At 30.3% G+C, this 23262-nt stretch overlaps 2 protein-coding genes and 1 long non-coding RNA gene across 3 annotated transcripts in view; 1 reads left to right on the top strand and 2 right to left on the bottom strand.

The window, feature by feature from the left end:
* unc-13-4A (BAI1 associated protein 3) overlaps positions 1–23262 on the top strand; it is a 253039-nt gene that overhangs the window by 21761 nt on the left and 208016 nt on the right. Inside the window, exons 5-8 of the mRNA XM_080174126.1 lie at positions 19354–19427; positions 19915–20042; positions 22298–22365; positions 22830–22914. Of these exons, the coding sequence (XP_080030252.1) occupies positions 19354–19427; positions 19915–20042; positions 22298–22365; positions 22830–22914 (355 nt within the window). The remainder of the gene's footprint in view (positions 1–19353; positions 19428–19914; positions 20043–22297; positions 22366–22829; positions 22915–23262) is intronic.
* Positions 1863–5666, bottom strand: LOC145330348 (uncharacterized). Its single transcript, XM_080174981.1, has 7 exons — positions 5588–5666; positions 5116–5184; positions 4810–4845; positions 2849–2911; positions 2613–2653; positions 2286–2359; positions 1863–2018 (listed from the first exon to the last, which is right to left on the bottom strand). The coding sequence occupies exons 4-7, from the start codon at positions 2893–2895 to the stop codon at positions 1863–1865; spliced, it is 318 nt and encodes a 105-aa protein (XP_080031107.1). The 5' UTR covers positions 2896–2911; positions 4810–4845; positions 5116–5184; positions 5588–5666.
* On the bottom strand, positions 11984–14571 carry LOC145329835 (uncharacterized). Its single transcript, XR_013883135.1, has 4 exons — positions 14490–14571; positions 13884–13937; positions 13306–13367; positions 11984–12018 (listed from the first exon to the last, which is right to left on the bottom strand). It is a non-coding gene; the product is annotated as an uncharacterized LOC145329835 (long non-coding RNA).

Genomic DNA, 23262 nt, shown 5'->3' with positions numbered 1-23262 from the left:
ATAAATTTAGCAAACGGCTATATAAAACGAGACCTTACTTAGAAAAGAAAAAATGGTTTCCTTAAAAAAATTATCCAAATTAATAATTGTTATGTTTATTCAAATTAATACTTTTTTTCATTAATATGCCATGGTTGGTGGTTTTTAATCCACTGATGCTTATATAGATTTCTCCTATTGTAAAGTCTGAGTGAATTGATGTATTATTTTATCTCTCTATATACATAATAAATATATAATCTATGGTCAGATGGGAAATTAAAATCAAATTCAATCCATATTTCCTACACTATTATATTTTTAGTCCAGGGATATAGGGAAATAGATGTAAAACTTATTTCCTATCCTATTCTATTTTTAGTCCAGTGATATATGAGTAAATGTAATAATTATTTTCTATCCTATTTTATTTTTAGTCCAGGGATATGGGGAAATAAATGTAATACTTATTTCCTATCCTATTTTATGTTAGTCTAATGTCAGTGTGTCTTTCTGAACCAAAATATGTTGATAACTGATATTTAGTTATCCTCTACAATTAGTTTTTAAAAGCGAAGCTTTTCTATAATTGGTCGGTCTTTACGTCTCTCCGTCTGGAATGGGTAGCTTTTTCCGTTGATTTAGACATGTTAGAATTGTTCTATTAGGTAAGATTTAGAAAGCGCAGCAACTCTATAACCGTTACCAGAATGTCCATACGTCCATTTTAGACACAAATTTACTTACAATTTTGTTTCGACTTTTATACATTTGTATTCTAATTATTTATTTTGACACTCTACAAATGATAATGTTCGTTTGTCCTACTGTTTCAGAGTTTCGCTTTGTTTTTAATAGGTCCTAGGAAGACCTTTCTCGTCTAATTTGAGGGATGGTAGCTCCACTTTTGTAATATTTTGACTGTTGTCCTTTCCCTAACTTCAATTCAATAATAGAACAAGGATGACAACATCTATAAAGCGAAGCTCTGAAACGGTAGGACATTAACACTTGTATAGTGTCAGAACTGAATAATCAGAATGTAAATGTATAAAAGTCGAAGCAAAATTGTAAGTAAATTTGTTGCTTGATACAGGTCAATGTTTATGGACATACTTACATTTTCAGGACTTGATTATAGAGTTGCTTCGCCTATAATATTGAACTTTGTTGTCTCAGGAATCAGTATACCAAAAATCAAATCAATCGGATAATTAGATCAAATAAAAATTTGTTGTTAAAAAAGTAAAAAAGATGACATGCTTAAAATCAACGTACGGACATTCTGGTAATGATAATAGAGTTGCTACGATTTCTAAATCGTACCTGACTACTACAGAAATAACCATGCAAAGTTTGAAATCGATAGGACAATTCTAACATGTCTAAATCAACGGAAAAAGCTACCCATTCCAGACGGACAGACGTACGGACCGACCAATTATAGAAAAGCTTCGCTTTTAAAAACTAATTGTAAAGGATAACTAAATATTAGTTATTATCAACATATTTTGGTTCAGAAAGACGCACTGACATTAGACTAACATAAAAAAGGATAGGATATAAGTATTATGACCAGTTTGAAATTGATAGGACAATTCTAACATGTCTAAATTAACGAAAAAAGCTATTCGTTCCAGATGTACATACGGATGGACCGACCCTAATTATAGAAAAGCTTTGCTTTTAAAAATAATATTCCTATTTCTATTTGAATAGGATATTCTTTATATTTATCACTTTCTTATATAATTGTGTAATATTCAATAGAAGAAATGATGAGATTCTATTTAGCTTTCACGGCAAAAAATGTCTTTTTTGTTAGTAAGATAGATTTATGGATTCTTATCTTAAAACTAATGTTCTATGACTTTTTAAGTTTCCTAAATGATCTTTCTATGACTATTTAAATACTTAAATAAGTTAAAAAAGTATGAAGATATTTTTTCCTTTCTCATAGTAACAAAGTTAGCAGCTGTAAGAAAAGAACCCAACATTGCAGACACGTAGCCTAGAGCATCGTATTCACTGTTCTGAATCTTAATCATTAAATATTATTTATTAAGGTCCATAGTAAAACAGCTATGACAAGCTTCACAATTTTTAACTTCATCCGAAAGAAAACCAAAAAAAGAAAAACCTATTTAACATGCTTATATATTTAAAAGTCAGGTTTGATCATGGATTAAGCTCCTAACATGGACAAGAAAAAACATATTTTGTGGGGGCTTTTTTTAAAGCATTTCTGAGTAAAAATATAGTAGAAAACATTATTTTTCAAATGTTTTGTTTAATTCGACTTTTACCTCTTGAGACTTAGGATTAGCTTTGATGATTTGTGCTTCGTGGAGAAATTTGAATAAAAATGGTGGCTGAGATACTAAAAAATTTAATATTTGTTTGCATTTTATTCAGTAAATCATTCCTAATTTTTAAGTAAAAACGCCTTAATTCCAGTAAGAATAGGCAGTTTTAGACATGAAATACTTATTAGATCAACTATACTGTTAAGATTGTTATACAATTGTATGTAAAAATTTAGCTATTTTATCATTTCTAACTAAATATCATTTGTTAAAAGGTATCTTACTGTAATGTAAAAATCTTTTCATACAAAATTCATTAAGTTTTACCTAATGTGACACCAGCCATTAGCGTCAATACAACAAAAAATCTAGGACAAACAACACAATCAATCATAATTAAAATTATAAATTGTTTTGTGAACTATAAGAGTATTAGCATTCATAAAAGTTTGAGTAACCAATCTCATGTTGTGTGATTAAGTAAATTGCTGACCAACTTACCGACTAACAATAAGATTTGCAGGGTAGTTTTGCTGATAGAAAGGTTATTGACTATAGCATACCTGTAAATACCACAGTGTTCTCCTAACAGTAGCCAGCTAGCTATCATAACTATGATTGGAGAACTGAAAATAAAATCTGAAATTGACGCTGAAATGAACCAATCATATGCAAACTTGTTGAAATATCAGCATGCAATATTGGTTGGAACAATTTTGACCAGGAGACACGTGATTGGTTGAGTTTTTGTAGTAAGGAAAATGAAATGTAAAATTAAATACAACAACAATAATAGAGACAGTAAAGACTTCCAGATAAAGGTCAAGCAAAAAGTTTGATTTTTAAGAGTTGTAAGTTGAGTTGCATTGGGTTTTTCTAGTGGAAGTAAACTGGTCCTTACTACTAAGAAAAGACAAATATTAAATCTTAATTTTAAGAAGAATGTCATTTGGGGTTGACACAAAAAAAAACTGAGCTGTTGCTTTCTTTATCATGCACATTACCCCCTCCACTCCTTTATTTAAGTATTCCATATCTATATGAGCTATTTTTGATTTATGAATTATTTTCGACAGATTTTTTATAAAACAGCTTGCTTTATTGCATCAAGATCCATGACAGATCTATGTATATAGGAAATAAACATCTTTAAATGAGCTCGAATCTTCCAATAGTAGGGTGTTTAATACTCATATTGCTTCAATAATCCATAATAAACTCTCATTGACCAGAACGAAAAGACCCATTATTTTATGCTATGAAGAATAAATTAAATTTTTATTCCTGTGGCAATTTGAATTATATTAAAGTATTAAATTTATATTCATAAAATAGAAAATTTAGATTTATAAAATAGTAAATCAAAGAAAACTTGGTTTAAAATAATTTGATACTAGCGATGCGTCCGTAATATGTTCAGAAATTAAACTAAAATATAACATTTAACTAAACATTTTAACCCTTTCAGGACAATAATGTGAAACAAAAAAATACTAGGATTCTTAGATATTTAAAGAAAGAAAGACAAAATTATAAATACGGTTTTAATTAAAAATAATAAAATTTAAAAAAGATGGAAGGAAAGGGAAGTGAGAGAGAGTGACATTTAATCTTTAAAAAATGATGAAAAACAAGACTAAAGTCGTAGTAATCTTTATGAATAGTAACTTTTTTTTGTAGTTGGGTTGATATTCAGGGATGTCCAATCCCAAAAGAAGAAAAAGATTAATATTCAGGGATAGGCCAAAGGAAGAAAAAGATTAATATTCAATCTAGCCAATAGCGGGATAATTTTAGAATGCTGTCTCTCGTATTGAAAATAAAAGGGGTAATAGTATCTTCTTTATGCCTAACCCCTGTTGTGAGCCCTAAAACTGCTAGGCTAAACTTTATTCATCATAACCCAACCTAATGACCTAACCTAACCTGTTATTTTTATATTTTTAATCTATTTTAAAAAGATATTTTAAATACCTATTTAATGTATTGGAATTTATTATGAATTTTGTCAAAATTAAAATTGTACACAATTCTATAAGGATTTGAACAAATATATTTGTAAGGAAAATCTTTTTTTTATGCAATTTATCCAAGTATGACGTCTATTAATCATAAAACAAAATAAAATACCTTCAAATATTTCTAAAAATAAAGAAAAATTTTCCCTAAATACAAAATATTTTTGAATCGAAATTTGCTTTTCAAAACTAATGAATCATTGAAATGTAAAACGTTTGGGAACTGGAGGGTGCACAGGCAAAGGGGGGGAGGGGAGGAGGATTAACCAAAAACATGGAAAATGGTGGGTAGTGTGACTGAAAATAAGGAGGAACAAAATTACCCTTCTGTAGATAAAAATAATTGGATTTCAGAAGTTTAGACACTGATAATTTGAACCAACCAATCAGTCTTTAAAAAGTTCTACACCAGTCTAATGTCGCATCCATGATTACAAGACCATTTAATGAAACATTTGGATTTGTAGAGATGCTTTGCTTCTAAAATATAAATTTTTATTTTTTACCTAAAAATTATGGCTGCAGCATCTCCTACTGGAAGCCTGCAAAAAAGCTGAATAAAAAACTTAGGGCTTAGTGGGGTTGACTCAAGCTTTATTTAGGCCAATAAAATAAACATATTTGTTTTTCAAGTTTTTAATTTATGGCCTTATTTAGAAACTGTTTTAGCTATCCAGCTGATTTTGAAAGTTATTAATCTAATGCAGGGCCAATCTCTGACAAATGTTCCACATAGCTAGTTCAGTAAGGTTTGAATTTGAGGCCTAGTCACAAATGTTGCGCGGATGCCGCGTACTACTGCAAACTCTTACCTGTAAAATCCAATAAATATACTCAAAACTGTCAATGTACCAATCAAACCATGTAAAGCAACATAAATTCTTAACAAATAATAGTTATTTCTCGCATCGTATTTTAAACGGCTTTCCGCGGATATAGAATGTACAGTTTTTTAGCCCCGAGATGTATAATTTTAAACATTTAAAGTATGTAAGTAAATTTTTAAATTTTAAAAGGCATTGCTAAAAACTTGCATATTATATAGAGGAATGGGGAAGAAATGGGTAGTTTGAAAAGGTAAGTGGAGAAGGAATAAATCTAAACATAATAACTTTTTGACATTGACTTTGATATTCTTATTAACTACAGCTTTAATCTAAAAAGTTTATTAATGTAAGCAAATACAAAAAGTTAAAGAATTTCAGTAATCTTGAATATCCAAATATAGACCCTAAGTATTAAATCTGGAACCTCTCTATCATTATTATCTATTTGGAAGCTTACCTGGAGCCAGGAATACCTCTAGGATCCAGCCTATAGAAATAAAGAAAAGGCAGAATTAACAACCATTGAACTATTGCTCGAGCTAAAACATTTCTTTCTAAATTAAATTCGTTTGGTTTCAGTTCAATAAACTTGTAATCTCTTAAACTGATACTTTTATGAAAGCTTTTTATATGTCCTATTTTATGTGGAAAAGTTTAAGTAATAGAAAAATTGCTAAAAAAAACCACCTTGTAAAAGTCACTTTGAAATAAACAATGAAATTATATCTTTGCTTGCAAAAGACATTTTTGCATATTTTGGTAAGAAACATCCCAGTATTCTATGAAGTGCCTTAATTTCAAATTTAAAAAAATGCAATATTTTCAAATATGTAATTTCTTCTTTAATCCGAAAATATCTTCTTTAAATATAATGAATGTAATTTTATTAAGAAATATAAAATTGAAGATAAGGGGGGGGGTTAATGCAACCATCTCGTAATCAATGAGTAAATGGCACTTAGAATTCGGATTTCGATCTGAAATTTTGCTTGAGTAACCCTTGGTAGTTCTATTTTCCCTAAATCAAACAAAAAGTTGGAAAAGTAATGGCTAGCGGCTCAGCTGTTTAGCCGCTTTTTGCCTATTTTCAGGGCAAATTCATCATTAATCTTGTAGGGATAAACTTTTTAAAACATATTTTTGGTTTAATTCATGTTAAATGATAGCAATAACCATTTTCTAAATTTCTAGTACTAACAGCTACCGGCTAGAACCATTTGATAACGTTTTGGAGCGGCAAAGAGTATTATGTGGAGATAGGTTTCGTGACTAATTTGCCCTGAACCCCCAGCCGTTAGCCGTTACTTTTCCAACTTTTTGTTTAATTTAGGGAAAATAGACCTAACAAGGATTACTCATGCAAAATTTCAGATGTAATTTTGAATTATAAGTGCCATTTACCTATTGAATACGAGATGGTTGTATTAAACCAACCCACCCCCCCCCCCCCCCTTCATAAAAGTGTTAGATTACGAAATATCTGTATCTTTTGTCTTGAAAGTTAATTGTTGCAAATATAAAAATAATAACTTTAACTTTCTAAAAAAGTTACAATATATGTTATGCTGTATTTCTTATGTAAGAGTATTTGCAATTGAGAAACAGTGAGTGAAAAAAATGACTAAAAATAATCACCTCCCATAATTCTATTTAATCATATAGATGATTCTATTTAATCATATAGATGATTCTATTTAATCATATAGATGATTCTATTTAATCATATAGATGATTCTATTTAATCATATAGATGATTCTATTTAATCATATAGATGATTCCATTTAATCATGTAGAGGATCCTATTTAATCATGTAGAGGATTCTATTTAATCATGTAGATGATTCTATTTAATCATGTAGAGGATTCTATTTAATCATGTAGATGATTCTATTTAATCATGTCGATGATTCTATGTAATCATGTAGATGATTATATTTAATCATATAAATGATTCTTTTTAATCATGTAGATGATTCTATTTAATCATGTAGATGGTTCTTTTTAATCATGTAGATGATTCCATTTAATCATGTAGATGATTCTATTTAATCATGTAGATGATTTTGACACTAGTGTGGAAAAATAATTTATCCTTCATTGACCTATCCCTGAAGTCCAGGTATTTGCCGAACATTATTGGAGCAGAGCGACTTAGCACTCGGAGCAGAGCAAATCTGAACTCCAGGACTTAGAGCAGAGTGATTCCAGGATCTGGAGCAGAACAACTCAGTACTCCAGGACCTGAAGCAGAACAACTCAGTACTCCAGGACCCTGATCAGAGCACCTCAGGACTCTAGGACCCGGAACAGAGCTACGCAGTACTCCAGTTCCCGGAGTAGAGCAACACAGAACTCCAGGACCCAGAGCAGAGCAACACAGAACTCCAGGACCCAGAGCAGAGCAACACAGAACTCCAGGACCCTGAGCAGAGCAACTCAGTACTTCAGAACCTTGAGCAGAGCAACTCAGTACTCCAGGACCCTGAGCAGAGCAACTCAGTACTCCAGGACCTGGATATGAGCAACTGCAGACTTAAGGGACCTGAAGCAGAGCGACTCAGTACTCCTGGACTTTGAGCAGAGTGACTCCAGGACCCGTAGCCTAGCTATTCTGGATTTCAGGACCTGGAACAGAGCGACTCCAGACATAAATTAAAATAATTTAAAATGAGTGGGGGGGGGGGGGGAATTTCAGTTTTTGACACGCACTTCAAGAGAAAGCATATTTTTTTTTTCTGGAACCCTCTTTAAAAAAGCGGCTCCACATCACTGACACCATCAAAGGTACTTTCCAAGTATATTTGTACAAACTTCAGTGTTACAGTAAAAAGATACAGGAATAAAAGTGGTTAAATCTGACAACCACAAAAAAAACTTTCTGCATTGTTTTATAAGCATACAGTGGACATGATGACTATAAATAGGCAAGGATCAAATGTCCATTTATAATAACTTTCTTTAAATTGCACAATGTAGTTCTAGTTTTCTTTTTTTATGAAAAGGGTTTCCTCCTTCTTTGTGATTGCATGATTGTTAATACACATGTTTACAGTAATATGTAAGAAAACTTGAATGTCACAAAAATTTTATACAACATACTGTCAATAATACTTATTGGGGTTAATATGGATTTTTATATTTTTAGAAGTATCAGCTAAGCTGTATTCAATAACCAATATTTAAAGGTCAATTTTGGCAGGTCATGTCAATAAACTACTGCACTGCAAATTACATTTTTATTATATTATTCTTTATTTCTTTAAAGCTTTTTATGTTGCTTAAATTTTGTAGTTTTTCTCAAATTTTTTAAGGACGTTAAAAGCACAATTCTTGTAGAGTGGGCCTGTTTGTAAAACTTTTGACAATGTCAATGTCTGACATTAAAAGTTTAAATGTTAATAGAATCACATATCCTATAATGTTCATTAACATTTTAAGATTGGATTTGTTTTGTCCTTTGCTATAGTTTAACAAGAATGATTACATCAAAAAGCGCGACGTTTCCAAATTTAATCTTTATTCAACAATACATTCTAGATGTAGACTTAAGCTATGATGGTGGGGGGATACTTTTTATCCCTGGAGTATATCTCTCATGGGATGAAACAACTGTAATATAGCTTAAAACCAACCATTACAAGTTTTTAAAATTTATACTACGTTATATGGAAAAGCTGTGCTATAAAGAAGTATATTTAAATGTCATATTTGATTAGAAAAGTATTGCAAAAGAAATAAAGCAAAATATTTTCTTTCCTTAATGTAATACTACGTCCCAAGCAGTTAGAGCCCAGTTCATAAAAAACTATAGGGTGACCTCTGGAAGTTTTAGGTCGACCTTTAAAAGGTATTTGTTGGTTGTACTCGTTTAGGTTAACCTACACAAAAAATCAGTTGACCTCTAAAAGTTATTTGTGAACTGGGCATAGGACTTTGTTTAATAAATGAGTAAGATGAGGGCAGTTACAGGCCTAAAATTATTCCAGGACCGATGTAAAGCTTCTTAAAAAGATAGCTCAATAATTTTTTTGAAATTCTAAGCTTCAGACAAAACATCTTTACTACTTTATATTATTGAAGATATTTTTAGTGTTAAGTGATGGGTGGCTATCACATAGAAAATTGTATTAAAATATTAGTTAATTTTTTACCTAACTCTATAAAGTACTGCTACATACCAATAAACAATGAATATTACTAGAAAAATGATATATTTTCCTCATTTTAATATTAAAAGTTTTATTATTTGTATCATATTGTTATAATTTTATGATGGACAAGAAAATTTATAAAAAAAATTATATTATTTAATTCTTCATTTCCTCATACTTTGGCGGTACCTAAGCACATCCACCTACGTATTTGGTCAATTGGTCTTATTCTCAAAGATATTTAAATTCAAATTTAATTTTCTCTGCTTTTATCAGATATATTGCTGATAATAATAATGCTTACCAATGAACATCTACACAATAATTCACTTTGTCTGTCAGTCTGACTATTGTATACTTATGAATTGTGTCTTCATTGTTTTTCTATTAAATAAGGCTTTTTTTCTGTAACAAAAGAAAAAAGTAGTAAGGTGTTATTGTTTGAACCTAAAGACGTCGGGAATTGCTGTTTCGAATTGGTTGTAATTTTCAGAAAACCTTTAAAAATGTCTTCTAATGATTTACTGCAATTTTTACACCTTGAGGCTAGGGGCGGAGTAACAAGTTTAAAATTTAAGATTAATGTTTTTCCTAGAAGTACTTGAACTGTATCTAAACTCTTGATTAGCTTGACAGTAACAGAACACAATGTGAAGAATATACCTGTTCATATTTTTATATTGAATGCAATCGATCCCATTATTATAAAGTAGTAGTCTGTAGCTTAAAATTTCGATAACAGATGAACCGATTGTGTTCTTCGTTCTATGGAAACTTTACCTAGGTCCCCCGGATAGTTTTAGGCTGTTTAATTTTGGACAAATCTATGGACCGATAAATATCCGCTGGATTAGAACCGATTACCTGTCAAATGAAAAATGTATATCATCGTATTATTGACACTTTTCTACGAATAATAAAATAAAAACTAGTTTTGTTAAAGTTTTCGTTATACTCTCCTCGGAAAGCTGTCAATAAAAAAATGGCCAAAAATATTAAAGTGTAAAAATGAAAATATAAATTGCTATTTAATGTGTAGAAATAATTATTCCACATATATCATTTGATTAAGATATAAATATATACGAAATACTATTTCTTATTATTAACTCTTTACTAATTGGATTATAATTAAGTATAACATCCATAAAGGCGAATCTCGACTCCAAGTTGGACTAACATTAACAACAAAAGAGTGACAGTGCTTATAATTTAAAATGAAACAATACATCTTTAACGTAGTAAGGTTCAATTACTGATTGAGTTTTACTTTTTATGGAAGCATTACATAGTTCCCTGGATGGTTCTGTGCTATTTTATTTAATATTAAAGCCTTAAGATGGTTTTAGGCAACTTTTTAGATTTTGGTGCACGGCCCATAGATGATAAGGGTGCACCCGCTAATTAAAATCATTTTCAAAAAATTATTTTAATAAAGTATGCTTGTTATGAGCGTACTTTTAATTAAAATCTTGACATTGAATTATTTTCATAATCGTCGTAGGCAACAAGGTATAAAAGGTATGCATAAATAAGACTAGCATGTCTAAATTAAGATGAGCTATCCGTTAAGGAAGGACGAAAAGACAGATGGATGTATATAGAAAATTCCCGCCGTTCATTATGATAACTGTCATACACATGCAATACAATGAATGTAACAAATTAATGATTAGTAGCGAAGCTACTCTACAAATTAATTTTCAGTTTTTAGTAAAAGGAACAGAAATAGTCTTTGAAGCTAGACATTATCTCTCTGAGGTTCTTTTCTTACTTAACCTAATGTAAACACAATTTAGATCAAAATTATTTTTTTTCACTCTCCTCTTCTAATTATTCTGTAAATTATACCAGTCCCCAAAAAGTGTCCAAACTTTTCCACCAATAATTGATGAATATATCTTGTATTGTCATTCACCGATCTCTGATAAAACTATCCTAAACCCAAAGCTATACTCTCTTTGAATTTTTAATTTTTTTTATCAAACATAAAATGAAGGAAAAATGAACGGAAAACCATTTTTATATTTCAGCCAAGAATGTACATAAATTGTTTGTTGAGAGCCCTTTCATCTTTTTTTTGCGTTGCCATATTTTTGAGGAAAATTTAGTTTTTTATGTTTCCAAATTTAAAACATTGTCTGCGTCATTGTGTTTTGAGAAAATTTTACTTATTATTTTTAAAGTTATGCTCAATTTATTTATATACAACAGACGAAAAAGGGAAAGGTAGGTTTCGGGTAAAATCCGTAAAGGTTATGTGTTATAAGTTAAAAACAGTAGTAGAGCGATAAAAATTTATGTTAACTTTAAAAAAATTGTCTATAGTTCTTTTCAATAATAAATACACATATTTAGTGACTATTACCGTTCTACTACTATTTTTAAGCCTTAAAACACACACCTTTACTGATTTTACCCGAAACCTACCTCTCCCTTTATATAAAAAAAAAACAATTATAGATGATGTTAATGGTGAGGTTAGGTTTTAATTAAAGCTCGCAATGGAAAGTATAGTAATAGGAAATCTTTATAATAAAATCAGCCGTCTATCTTAAATAGCAGCTGAGTAAATCACATTTTCCCCATAGCGTTACTGACTAATTAACGGACGAAAGACAAAATTAATTATAGTAGTATTAGTAACTTCGTAACAAAAAAATATAATTTGATATTTATTTTTTTGTTAAAATTGCATTAAATTCCTGATACAGCCGCTAAAACAACTCCTACAACCTAAATAAAAAAAGATATTTTAATTATTGTATACAGCTGTGTTTTTTATTAATAAGTCATAAAAAACCTATTTAAATGTACCATAATTTCTGCATGTCCGTCTGTCTATCTGTAGCGAAAGAATCCCCATAACCCCTAGACCGATATGGCTATCCTTAAGTGAAGAGATTATTACTGAAATTTCTAAGCGCCTCTTCAGAGACCTCCAGTATTAGATTAAACAAATATCCTCTATATAGATAGATACAAAACAAAAGTTATTTATTGTTTAAACAATGATATTGAATTCTAAATAATTCTCATATATCGTTTAGTCTTATTTTTAACAATTACATTTAATAGCTAAGACTCGAGTAAAAAGAAACCACTTCCTTTTTCCATAATTTTATTTTATGTATTGCGTTGCAAAAAAAAAGTTTTATGTAAAAGATATATGTGGAAAATACAAAAATACATAATTTATTAGTTTTCTTTTGGGTTTCAATATTTTTAAAGCTTGGATTACAGTTTTATAGAAGAATTTAATTTTGTATCAGTGTAATTCAACAGACCAATGTTAATATTGTTGCTGTAGAACTATAAGTCATTAAAAAGATTTTTTCTCGTATTTATTCGAAACCGATTAATATCCAGTAGATAAGAACCGGTTCTCATCCGTACGAAAAAACTATGTCTAGCATCATATTGTTTTAAGTTTTCTACGAACATAAAAATGTTTTTTTAGCCCGTGCCTTCGGCAACTCGGGTCTAAAAAAACTGGTTTTAATCATGTGCATGGTTTTATATTGTACATTTTATATTTGCGGAAAGTTTATTATAATACGATGCGAGAAATAATTATTATAAGACGTTTATGCAAGTATGATTAAATAAAAGGTAGAAAGCAGCTTATATTGTCTACAATAAGTGGAGAAATTGTAAGCTGCTTCGAAAAGATGCCATATTATTTCTTGTTTTTTTTCTCACAACTCAACCTTAACCAATAAATTTAGAAAGTCAATTTAAACTATTAGTCTAAAAGTAACACACTGAAGTATAGGAACAATCCGACACATTACAAGGCAGCAATTGTATACATTCTGATATTTGTTTTATCTATTTAATTAGCTAGCTAAAACAATTTAATTTCTTAATATACAGCTTTGCTTGGCGAAATTAAATTTAACAACTAAAATCTAAAATTTTCATGGTAGTAATGCCTTTTTTAGTTGGGCGGTCCATGATCAACGACCAACTGATAAAATAACCTGTAAATTAGTTTTACAACAAAATATTATATTATATCACCTTTGAACATTTTTCACATTCTTTCTGGCATTTTTGCCATCTACTATCTGCATCTTCACCATCTAAAAGTTTACAATATTTAATTGGAAAAAAAACAAGGAAAATATAATTATCTCTGGATCTGGATGGATATATAAAACAAAAAATATTAGCTAAAACTTTAAATTACTTTCATGTGTTAGTTGAAAGCAATAATTTTCTTTTGGGGGGGTTTTGGAGGATAGGGGATACTTCTAAAGTTTTATTTCAAAAAAATATAAAGACTTTGATTTAGTTAAATGTAAACATTCTAATTATTATAAGTGGACAAACGGATAAAGTGAGTTATGGAGCAGATGTTCAGTGTTCATGAGTAAGATAAGGAGGAAACAAGAGTGAAATTTTTACGTATAGATTCCTTTTTGGCATGAATGACAGACCAACGGACAAAGTGAATTATATACTGGATGCTGGATAGTCACAACAAATTTCAGACGTCTTAAATAGAAGCCGAGAAAATCACGTTACCAAAAAAAGACTATGACGTCCAAAAAAAGGGAGAAGGGGGGTGGGTGTATCAATGAAGGAAAAGATAAAACCTGTAGATTCACAATCAGTTTCGTCAAGAGCTATCAGTCTTTCCAATACTTTATCTAAAAAAATATTGTGATAAATATTGATACAAATTGATAGGCATTAAATAAAATTAACAGAATGCCTTTCTGTCTATAGAGAAACTTCTTAAAATCTTAAGTTCTTTTTTGTGAGGACATACCTCCAAGTTCCCATCAGACATTTAGGGACAATTAAACATCAATTGTAGTTTTTTGGCTTGCATTTCTTTTAACAGCCAACTTACATTTTAACCCTCTCTAAATGAATGTATGAAGTATCTTTTAGGGCTAGTTTAGATGTATTTAATTTTATTTTAATGGACTGTAAATATATTTACAATTTCGATATTGGTATCTGTTCACTTAAATTAAACTTATTATAACGCTGCAACCCTTTTCTCACCACCCCTCGAGATTTACATTAAAAAAGCGTGCCTTCCTTCTATTTCAATTCCCCCACCCCCCAATTGGATCGCTGGATTTCTGTGCAGTGCACGCCACTAATTGAAAAAAACTGTATTATAATATCAAAATATCAAACATGATTCCAAAGTCAAACTAACACATTTGTGGCAATTTTACAAAAATTACCTTTGCTCCACTGAAGACCTTTTGGTCTGAGTCTACTTGTGTCATAGCTGCTGCTTGATCCAAAAGAAGGCTTCGACAACCTGACAACATATGTCAAAGTTATATAATCTGGATCACGTGCAGTTCATGGTAAAATGATCCCGGGATCCATTATCTCCAAAAGTCTATAAACTCTCGCAGTACACATAAATGCGCGAAAATGACTTATTAAATACGTGTTTTTTAAAATGTGTATATGTACATATATTTATCAATTTTTTGAGAAAATCGATTACAGAACTGCACCAGATCCTATAAACTTTCAATAATAGGCGAGGGATAACAAAGATGAACAGCCAGTTGGTGGGTTGGTATAACTTTTTATTGCTCGTGTTGTTAAAATCACAAAAATTTAACCATTGAGTTAAATATCACAAAGTACATAAAGCTTACTGGGAAATCTATAATTTATAGTAGAAATGTTATTTTAAGTAAAGTTATGTTCCCTGAAATAAAAGTACAATAATAAATTATAACGCAATTTAAAAAGATAAAACGTTGACGTCACCGAAACTGTCCCAATTTTGTATAACTTTTGCGGAACAAGTTCCAATTACGTCATATTTTTCTTTCCCAAAAAAGAGAAGGGGGAAAGAAAAAAAAGGGAAGGGGGGAAGAAAAAAGAGATGAGAGAAAAGGGGGTTTTCCCCATCTCTTTTGAAGAGATTTTCTTCCCCCCCTCCCTTTTTCGGGAAAGAAAAATATGACGTAATTGGAACTTGTTCCGCAAAAGTTATACAAAATTGGGACAGTTTCGGTGACGTCTAAAACGTTTAATGTCCACATGTTTGAATACTGAGAAAATATGAATGATTAAATTCGTTGAGTTGTGTTCAACATAATTTTATTTTTAAATTTAAAATTAGAAATGTAATCCTAAATTGAATTTAGAGGTGGGGCCTCACTTCCGCTTATTATTACAACGTCATAGCCTTCATACTCGCAAAAGAACAGCAGTTAGAAAGATAGGTTAATGTAGGAACCGAAGGGATAAATCAATGACCAATAAATTGATATAATTCCAAAATGGTTTTGAACAAAACTACCCCTTCTGTAGATTACAATTAGTGGTTGTAATGTATAAACACTCAACTTAATGATCCAACCAATCTAAGTTTAATCAAAGTCTCCAAAGTTTTAATAACTTTGGGGACAATCCAATGCTATGTGGTTCTGAAGATCTGTCAATGTATTAAATTGTGGAAGTCAATGAACAACGAATTTAGATTTTGTTTGAACAAAATATAATTTTTGGAAATGTGAAATGTTCAATAATTTGTTATAAATAAATTAAAACTTTAATAACCATATTTGTATACAAGTTGTACATTTACCATACTAGAGTTGGCTCGATATAACTATCTCGCTATTGGCTAGTTTTCTAGAAGTACATATCTATTTATCTATTTTTCAATAAATAAAGTTTTCTCCTTCGCCATTACTATCTAAAATACAAAGTAGTACGATGTCTGTCTGTCCGTCCTTCCGCCCGTCTGTTCCTTAAGAACTTGGTAACCACTAAACCGATCGGATTCTACTCTTCAGGTTATATAACTATTAATCCTGTGATGGTTTAAGGCAAATTTCTTGGGTAGATGGGACACCCCCCACCCCCCAAAAAATGAAAAATCCCCCCCCCCAAAAAAAAAAAATAATTTCTGGTGCTGCCCATAATTTTTTTAAAAATTATTATTAGGGCACTATGAGTATTAAACACTTTACCATTGGAAGACTCGAGGTCATTTATAGACGTTTATATCCTATATAGATCTGTCATGGATCTTGATGCAATAAATCAAGCCGTTTTATAAAGAAACAGTCGAAAATATTTTATAAGTTAAAAAAATTGAAAAAGTTGTCGCTCATACAGGTATAGAATAGTCACCAGACAAAATTTTATCCTTTCCTTATATAGAAGTAATAGGATCTGTGTCTGTCTATTTGAACTGAAGGATCTCGCTAACCGCTGAACCGATATGGTTCTCCTTTATAGTGACATATTCATAATAGCAAAATATATAATTATTAATCTGTTGATATTAGAAATAAGGTTGTTTTAAATAATTAGTAGGCAATTTCTAAGATAAGCTTATTCTGAGATAGGCGAATTTTGATAAAGGCGTTTTTTATTATAGCCGCTTCTCGTGTGTCCCCGAAAGGTTTATAACTATAAAAACTTTTACTTTTATATCAATAAGCGTTTTGGGCAACTTCCACTCCTTCTCAAGAAGCTTAGCCGCTAGTATAATTGTATACTTTATTACTTATAGAGTAGGAACTTTGAAATAAAGTATAAATATGCCTATCAAGTTCTTTTTAAAAGCGAAGCTTTTCTATAATTAGGGTCGGTCCGTCCGTCCGTCCGTACGTCCGTCCGTCCGTCACGGATAGCTTTTTTCGTTAATTTAGACATGTTAGAATTGTCCTATCGATTTCAAATTTTGCATGGTGATTCCTTTAGTAGTTAGGTACGATTTAGAAAGCGTAGCAACTCTATAATCATTACCAAAATGTCCGTACGTCCATTTTAAACAAGTTGATTTTTTTTACTTTTTAAATAGCTTTTTTTCGTTAATTTAGGCATGTTAGAATTGTCCTATCGATTTCAAATTTTGCATGGTGATTCCTGTAACAGTAAGGTACGAGTTAGAAAGCGTAGCAACTCTATAATCATTACCAGAATGTCCGTACGTCCATTATAAACATGTTGATTTTTTACATTTTTAACAACAAATTTGTATGTGACCTAATTATCCGATTGGTCTGATTTTTGGTATACTGATTCCTGGGACAACAAAATACAATATTATAAGCGAAGCAACTCTATAATCAAGTGCTAAAAATGTAAGTATGTCCATAATCATTATCTTGTATCAAGCAGTTTTTCAACAAATTTACTTACAATTTTGCTTTGTCTCTTAAACAATCGCATTCTGATTATTCAGTTCTGACATTATACAAGTGTTAATGTCCGTTTGTCCTACCGTTTCAGAGCTTCGCTTTTATGGATGTTGTCATCCTTGTTTTTTAAAAACAATGGCCTTACAAATTAAAGGAAATCTAAGTATTGGTAATTGACAAGTTATAGGTTATTCAGTATGCGATAACCTAAGGACACCTAAAGTAAAGCTTAACCCTGCCCAAACCCTTGCCAAAACCCGGTAATATCCTCTTAGAATTTTTCTTTTCAATATTGAAAATTTGAGTACCCCCCCCCCCCCGGACAGAGAACTCTGGCCGCAGCGCTCGGCCCCCTTGCCTGCCTTCATTAAATTTACATTATTACTGTCTATGAAATGTAACAAAAAATGTTGTTTCTGACATTATAACGACATAATGATATTTTTGTGAAAATACTAACTACACGAATGTTTTTATAATAAGTACATAAAATTTTGATTCAAATTATACATTAAGAGTTATTTATTGCATAGTATTATAGACAGCTTTCCGCGTATTTTAAAATGAAAAGATTGAAACCAGTTTTTTTAGCCCCGAAGGGCTAAAGGCTCGGGCTAACAGAACTGGTTTTAATATTATGATTTTTTTAGTATTCAAGGAAAATTGTCTGTGATAAGATGCTATACAAGATTTTTCAGTGTGGCTGAAAACCGGTTCTAATCCTGCGCATATTAATCGGTTTCTAAGACATACTGGAAATTAAATTTTAACCTCATATTTGTTTCAGAGATTTTTATTTGCTGTGTTTTATCTGGTTGTAGAATCCTAGTCGTACTAATCGTGTAAATTCCTTCTTAATGGATATTTGGTTTCACCCATTAATTCTACACAAGTGTTTTTCTAAGGATCAGTTAGAACAACAAGGACAAAACAATCCATAGGTTGAAAAGCTTTCAGCACAACTTTGTTTAATATTTGTATTGATTTTCTTTCAATGCAACGCTTTCCAAAATTAAGGCTGTGTCCGTTCTGTAAAGTTTGTTATAATCATAATTTTAGCATATTATTTATTGATTTTAAACCTTGATTGATGATTGCTGTAACAATTAGGTATAATGTGAAGAGCGTTTCAACTTTATAATCATTGCCTAAAAGTCTGTAACATTATTTAAAACATGGAATCTTTTTAACTTTTTTGACTTCAATTTGTTATGGATATTTAGCTTGCTTTTAAAAGAATGACTCTTAAGACGATTGAGATGTAAATGTAAGCAGATTCTTTCTACATATATAGTCACAAATGTAAAGTGCATAACAAACATACACATTGTAGAGTAGGTTTACTATTCAAAAAGACAGAGGAGAATAAACATATAAATTACATCTGTACTGTATATAACGTCTCTATTATACAAGCAAAACTTCTTTACAATTAGACAAAGGGAGCGAATGTATGTTTGAAATACCTTGAAAAGCTCAATTGATCGTCATCTTTGCATTTGTATTCCTGTAACAATTAGGAATGATCTTCCAAAGCTATAATAATTATCTGTATTGTAAGAATTTCACAACATATTAACAGACTTTTAAAAGATATTATGTTTTTTTCTGATTTGCTGAGGTTCGCTGTATTAAAAGCTGTCATTTTGTTTTTACTAAAATGTATGTTTTTATTCTATTCTAATTCTTAATAATGTTAGTTTTTATTTTTCAATATTTTCTTTTCATTTTGAAAAATTTAAATATCTATATAAATTTATACAACTGAATTATAAAATTCTACAGAGCATAGAAAAAGATGTTTCAATGTTTTTTTTTATTTATTTAAGATTATATAGCAAAACCATACCAAAACAATGATTGTGTGTTTGACTTTTATTTTTTAGCCAATTGAACCAAACACTAATTAGCTTGTACTTTTTAGGACTCCAGTTGGATATGAAAGTCGTAGGCCGAGCGGAGTGCCCCTAGTTCCAACTTTCTCTCCTCCTTCTCAAGGTATTCTTTTTATGGTTTTATGCTATTTTTAGAGATCGGGGAGGGGTTAATGTTAGTTGTTTGGAGCGCAGAAGCTAGTCATTCTATATTTTGTAAGGTTTTTTTTGTCTGTAGCTTAAGAATGATAATCAATTAATACTGATCCGATTGAGTTCTCCGATTTATAGAAGCTTCCTTGATTGAATTTTGATGAATTAATTCCAAAATTAGTATACAAAAGAGTCCCCCCCTTAAAAATTTGTGCATCATTGGATCTTGGCTATTCCCGATTATTTGTAGGCCTTCTTATGCCGCTTAAAACGGTGTGTAGGTATAATAATGTGCATTCTGCCTTTTGACACCTAGCAGCCTTAAAAATTTCTACATTTTTGGAAAATTTTACCGTGAACTGCACTTGACCCCATATTTTCATCAATGGAGATATATATCTATTTATCCCTGTGTTTTATAGATAGCAGTTAGAAAATTTAGATTCTTTTTTTTGCAGGATTGAGTAGTAAGTTAGAGGCGAAGTTTGCCAGCAAATCAAGTTTACAGCTGACAAATATTCCCAAAGCTTTGAAATCTCCAATCAACACATATCGTCAGCGTGGAGGCAGCCTTGCGATCAATCCGGTTAGATTTATTAAAAAAGGATGATAATATATATAAGTAGTGAGCTAATTAAAGGGCGAATATAGGTTCGATATGATATGAGCTTATATCAAAGGTGCCATTACATACTTTTAGAATATCTATGCCAAATTTAAAAATTCAAAAAAATCCTTAAGTAGATTTTGCAATTTTCTGTTTCAATTGAACATATAATAAATGAGATTGCCGACAAAATCGATTATTTTAGCCCTTTACAAGACTTTTTTTTTGACTATTTTGCTTAAGTTTGATTGACTATTACATTGGCACACATCTTAAATGATAATTTAAATGTTTATTATTTTAGATTAAATACTATTTTATTTCATTTTTAAAAAGCGAAAAATAATTTGCGTAGAAGTGAGTCAGGAATATTGACTAGGGTAAATAATACGTCTTAAAGTTTATTTTCTGTACAAAGATAATTGATTAAATCTAGATGTTATAAACACCCTGAAGTACGCATTTTCAACACACACACTCACGGCCACAAAAAAAAACAGGGATTTGAAATCATTCTTCCTCCAAGAAAAATTTATTTACTTTTTTTTACTTTTACATTATTAGATGTTTTTTAACTTTAAAATATTTTACTTTATATATTTTGTATGAAGGTAGAAGGAGGGTTAATTTACCCCTGATTAATTCCTGAAACCTTTTTCTCATTTATTTGTAGTGCAAAATAACAACAGTATTTAGGCAAACTCTACACGCATCCTGTTGTGAATATGGGTATTTGAATATGTTAGGGAACCACTCCTCTGACGTCACAAATTAGCCCAAATGGCCAGGTTTTTAGCTATAACGGCCTTATCCAATGGAATATCTTTATTTGCTTGAGTTATTCATAATGTATATACTTGCACCTTTGATAAAAGCTCATATCATATCAAACCTATATTCGCCCTTTAACTATAAAAAAAATTCCCAAATCCATTACAGACAATCAGTCAGTTCAAGTGATTTATAGAGTATATGACTATCAGAGCGACCTCTACAAGAGAAAATCAGGCATTTATCTTTAAAAGGAGCTGAGAGTAGAGTGATTACTCTAGAGAAATAATGTCTAATGTGAAATTCTGCAGTAGGATAACAGAACTTTAATAACTTGTCATTGGTTAAATTAAACTGAAATTTTCTAGTTTTACACATTAGAGTTATTTAGAGCTGTTCTTTCAACTTTTACTCGAATCAAGTCCATCACATGAAGTACTGCCTTCATATTGTTGTTTCACATCTATGTTTTATCTGTGCATTAATAATAAATATGCTTTATCTATTGCAATCGTTATATAATAATAAAAATCCCTTTATGAATTTAAATTAATAAAATCATAGTTTTTTCTTGAGTTTCTATTAAAACAAAAAAAAATAATATCTCGGACTTCAAATGTACATGATTCATATTCTTTAATTCGTAATTCGTATCTATTATAAACATTTAAAATACATAAATTCATAGTTTGTTTAATGTTTACCTCGAAATAAATTTATAAAAATAAAATAACAACAAATAGCAATAAAACAGTACGTTCGTTACGTTTTCAACAGGACCTAGCATTGTACTGTGTATACACTGTACACATATGCGTAAGAAAAAAGGGCTTATTTTTTTCATTTTGTTCATAAAAAGAGTCAGCTGTAAATAGTCGTATTTCTTAAGATAAAGCTTTTCTCACGTAAATTATAGTAAACTAGTATAATGTAAAGCATATTACAAATCCTTTAATAAGTTAGCTATGGATTGTTGAATTCCTTAATATAAATTTAGCTTTCTAAAAATTATATACTCGAAAAATTTTAAGGTGTTTTGTCAGCTGGAGGAGTTCCTTTGTCAGATTTACGAAAAAGGGGGTTCACACTATAGTTCTTCTCTTATAATTCTATTGAGCTAAGAAAAACAAAATTCTTCTTTGGAAATTCATATCCGTTAGAGTTTTATTAGACAGGCCAACAACACAAGAAAGTTGTAGAGTATATGTTCATTCAGTGTTTATTATAAATTCTAGCTTTGTATATTCAATAGCAGCCGAGTAGATTGCCTTGAATTAAAATTCCCAGTAGTATTACCAAAAGACTGACATACCGAGTAAGTAATAAATAAGTGGAACTAACTTGGTAAGTGATGCTAAGCTATATAGGACACAATCTGTATTTCAAAATACATATTTTTTCATAAATTCATCTTCTATTAAATTCATCTTCTTTAAAATATCTAAATATTCTTTTTATCCTAGATAAGTGACGCAGGAAGTGCTAAACTGAATGCCCGAGCCAATTCTATTCAGTCATACCATAGTGTTAGGTATTTATTTTAAATACTAGCTAAACTACTCTACAATAAGTCAGAAATAAAAGTACTTCTTATTTGAAATGTATAGCAAAAATCGAAATAAGAAGTGCTCTAAATTTTGTGAAATCTGATTAAATGTTTGAGTTTTAGGAAGGTTTGACGATTTAATTGAAAAAAAAACTTTAGATTATTTTGTTTAATTCCTATTTAGTTAACTTTTAAGGTTTTTAAAACCTTAAATTTATTTTATATGAACCTCAAATTTAAATCTTTTTAAACGTATTGCAAAAGTTGTACTGTAAATATATACAGAAACGGAGGGAAAGTTTGGACTGTAAATTATATCAAAAATTTTATAATTAAAACCCTTGGATATTTTTTGACCAATAATTTTAATCTACAGAAATAGTTTTGCTTATCTTTATAAGTAGTTTATTTACGAAAAAAATGGAACATAATAATTATTATTTAAATAGGTCTGGATCCATTAGTGGACCTTCATCTTTGCAGATTCCTCTGATTACTAACAATAATTCTAACCAAACCAGCCTATCATTACAGGTAGGGTATAATTGTTAATAATATTTGTATAAAGTAGTAGGATGTACGTCTATATAAAAGTGTGCTTTGTAAAGAGAAGGACCAGAACAGACATAGATTTAAGTGGTTGGAATTTTGTGACTGTGACAAGTTTGTTTCCTTTGGGTTTTGTTCTATTTTTGTTGATGCTTTTTAGTAGAAATACTAAATAATCAGTAGGCCCGGGCTAACAAAACTACAATAATTTTATGAGTTGTCTTCGGGGGAAGTTGTCTACAATACTATGCAATACATGATTTTCCAGAATGGCTCGGAACCGATTCTTATCCGGCGGATAATAAGCGGTTTTGAAGCTATACTGAAAAATAA

This window comes from Acartia tonsa, chromosome 10 (assembly GCF_053477335.1).
Source record: "Acartia tonsa isolate MP-2025a chromosome 10, ASM5347733v1, whole genome shotgun sequence".
NCBI lineage: Eukaryota > Metazoa > Arthropoda > Copepoda > Calanoida > Acartiidae > Acartia > Acartia tonsa.
Note: the sequence above shows the minus strand (reverse complement) of the source record. Positions and strands in the feature narration are given on the sequence as shown.

Coding starts and splice junctions, on each gene's coding strand:
- LOC145330348 (XM_080174981.1), bottom strand. CDS start 2,895: ATGATAGCTAGCTGGCTACTGTTAGGAGAACACTGTGGTATTTACAG. Junction 2,360..2,612: donor AATGGCTGGTGTCACATTAG/GTAAAACTTAAT, acceptor TAAATTTTTTAG/TATCTCAGCCACCATTTTTA. Junction 2,019..2,285: donor CTAATCCTAAGTCTCAAGAG/GTAAAAGTCGAA, acceptor TTAATGATTAAG/ATTCAGAACAGTGAATACGA.